Genomic DNA, 2,998 nt, shown 5'->3' on the forward strand with positions numbered 1-2,998 from the left:
CTCCACAAAAACTCTGTGGCCATCTTCAAGAGGGGCTTCAGTGCAGTTTGTGCTCTCCATCTTTTAAGTTTGATATCCAAATCTAAAGCTTGAGCATACAATGTACAGGGGTGGGGAATTCACTTGTCAATGAAGCTGCTAATGACATTATCACAGGAACTCGGCAACTAGGGTACCCCTTGAAAGGGAATTCAGGGAATCTCTTGTAAGCATGACATCTGGTTCCACCAAACATCTGAGTAAGCAGAATAGCACTGCAGGCCTGGTGTGACGAGGAAGCTGGGAGATGTGGGAGCTGCTCTGCTGTTCAAGCTGTCACTTTAGCTTGGCTTGGCACAGATAGATTCTCCTTGGCTCTGAAGCATTAGACCCCCTCTTCTGACTGCTGCTGCCCTGCTGGCACCGAGCCAAGCCTTTCATCGGGGAGGTCGATCATCACTCTCACTCTTCTTTCTTCTACTTCTTCTCCAGCGTAGTCTCTCTCAGCATGGCTCTGGCTTCTCTATCACAATCTTTCGCTTTGCATCCTCCCCTGCCTCGTTCTTATCCCATCCCCACCAGAGGCCACGAAATGGGATCCATTATAATCTGCCATTATTTGCGATTCCCAGTTCCTGTTCAGTACTCCAAGCTACTCAGTTGCTTTCTCCTTGCCATCTTTGTTCTTCTCCAAATAGGTGTTCAGCCACTCAGTCACTCCACCCACCACAAACCACTTTGACATGGTAAGACCACCATTTTACCATAAGTATGAAGAGGTATAATAATAATAATAATATAAAACTGAATATTGTTCATCTGAGAAAATCTGCACCTACTGCTGTTTTTGTTGGCAGCTTTTGTATTTTGCAAGTTATTTATTTTGCAACCATAAATATATTCAAAATAACAATGGCAGCTATTAAGAAATCATCTTTTGTTTAGACTGTAGAGGTTATTACTTTATGTACTACAGTTTACTTACTCCTGTGTATTAATTTCTCAAATCAAATGTGAAAACTAAAGGTGTATATTGTAAATTTACACCACAGCCACTAGATGTCCTGTAGAAGAACATAACACTTTGCCAAATGCCAAATATTTGGCTTTTCAGCACAAATACTATACATTTAATACGGTGTGGTTCTTAGCTGAGCAGTTCAGAGAAGTTAGGCACCAAGGTTCAATCCTAGGTGTCACAAAAGGACGTTTTGTGGAGGCCATTCATTACCTAGAAAGGACTGAAATCCATAAATTATCTGAATCAGGTAATTATTCATTCACAAAGGAATAAACTGTTATTGCCTCTAATATATTAAAGATCGAGGCGTTCTCTTGACGCAGTGATCTAAGTGCACGTACAGTGCAGTATAGTAGCTTCAGAAAGCAGACAGACCTCTCCACCTTTTTGTACACTTTGTGTTGTAAGTTTAATTTTAAATTGACAATCTCACCATTTTTACACATCAGTCTACACTCAACAACCCATTATGGAAATCTTTTCAGTTTGTCATTGAGGGTTTGAGTATAGATCCATGGTCAAACATGACAGTTTTAATCACTTAAAGTGAAGCATGCATCACAGATAAGTGCACAAAAAGTGAAGGGGGCTGAATACTTTAGTAATTTAGTCACTGGTCTCTCTATTTTTCAGCACTCTCATTCTGTCCAGTTTCCAAAATAAGCAGACTCAGTAAAACAAAACAAAACAAAAATGCATAGTGTTATGGTCCCTAATCATTATAATCTTTCTATATGCATTGAAATGTTTGTCACTGTGTGTTTTCCTTTAGTGGTGTTCGTTTAATGGCCTGATTCTGGCTGTGTGTGCCTGTTTATTTCATCTGGAATTAGTTCTGCTCTATTACAATCTGTATTTGCATCTTTTGTACCTTTTTAAATCAGCTACCAACATGAAAAAAAAACCCTTTGGTGGTGCTGTTGTTGTTGCATCTTATCTTGTCCTTGCTGTCGTGGTCATTTATGTTCTCATACACAAGCACACACAGCACTGTGCATTTTACTTAGAGCCACTTGTGTATGTGAGGTACTACTCACTTGTCTGGCCTGCCGGGCACCTGCAGGCGTAGGCGACATTTGTTAGCACTCTGGATCTGTTCTTCTTTGATATGAATAAACCTCTGCAGAGCCAGACACCAGTCCTGGGCCACAGTGGTGTTCAGGTTCTTTGGTGGGAAAACACACATAGTTAAAACTTGTTTCTCAGCTGTAGGTCATTTAGCCAAGATGTGCATGCATTAAATGCATAATGAGCACAGGGCTACACTAGCGATGTGCTTACAACATGATATTCTTACACAGACACTCAGAAACAAAGACACATTCTCGATCATAAAACTGCAGTACATTATTTGAAACTACATGGTTGTGGCCTTTTTATCCCCCCAAATGTAAAACTGAATTCACTTCATCACCAACATTCATTTCACAGTAAAACCTAGCCTCTCAAGCCAAATCGAATCAAATCAATTTTCTGAAGTCAATGAGCCCTACAGAAGTGTTTCGTCTATTTGTTCTGTGGGCAATACTGTAACTGGATGGAAAGTGAAAATCAGTCATTTACATAACACCAGTCCAGCATCACTCCTCCTGAGGACATTGTGCTCATTACGTCCAGAGGCAAAGGAGCCACCATTAGCCTGAGAGGCTCTTTGGTGATTGCCTGAGTCTACCCCCTGGCTGTGTGATGAAGCGTATGGCACTGGTAATGTGTTAGTGGCAGACCACTGGGAAGTGTCCTGATTTGAACACTACAGGAGGGACGCTGCAGGTTTCTTCTGCAACGCAGCAAATCTGACACTATCAAAGGAAACACCTTTGTGCCACTGTCAGACAAACAGACAGACACTTTATTGATCCTGAGGAGGAATCTTCAAGTAATCCAGCAGCAGCATACAGAGGACTAATAGGAAAATGTTCAAACTTATGGTTTGATTTGATTTAATTTTTTTGGATAATCCTATAATGAAAAATGGCAACACTTGAGAAGAAAGTGATG

General features: G+C 40.8%; 1 protein-coding gene across 1 annotated transcript in view; it reads right to left on the bottom strand.

Annotated features, from left to right (window-relative positions):
* The window catches only part of LOC109955477 (rho guanine nucleotide exchange factor 10-like protein), a 77,586-nt gene that overhangs the window by 54,538 nt on the left and 20,050 nt on the right, over positions 1-2,998 (bottom strand). Inside the window, exon 11 of the mRNA XM_020591703.1 lies at positions 2,038-2,165. Within this exon, the coding sequence (XP_020447359.1) occupies positions 2,038-2,165 (128 nt within the window). The remainder of the gene's footprint in view (positions 1-2,037; positions 2,166-2,998) is intronic.

This window comes from Monopterus albus, unplaced genomic scaffold (assembly GCF_001952655.1).
Source record: "Monopterus albus unplaced genomic scaffold, M_albus_1.0 scaffold1.1, whole genome shotgun sequence".
In the NCBI taxonomy this organism is placed as follows: domain Eukaryota; kingdom Metazoa; phylum Chordata; class Actinopteri; order Synbranchiformes; family Synbranchidae; genus Monopterus; species Monopterus albus.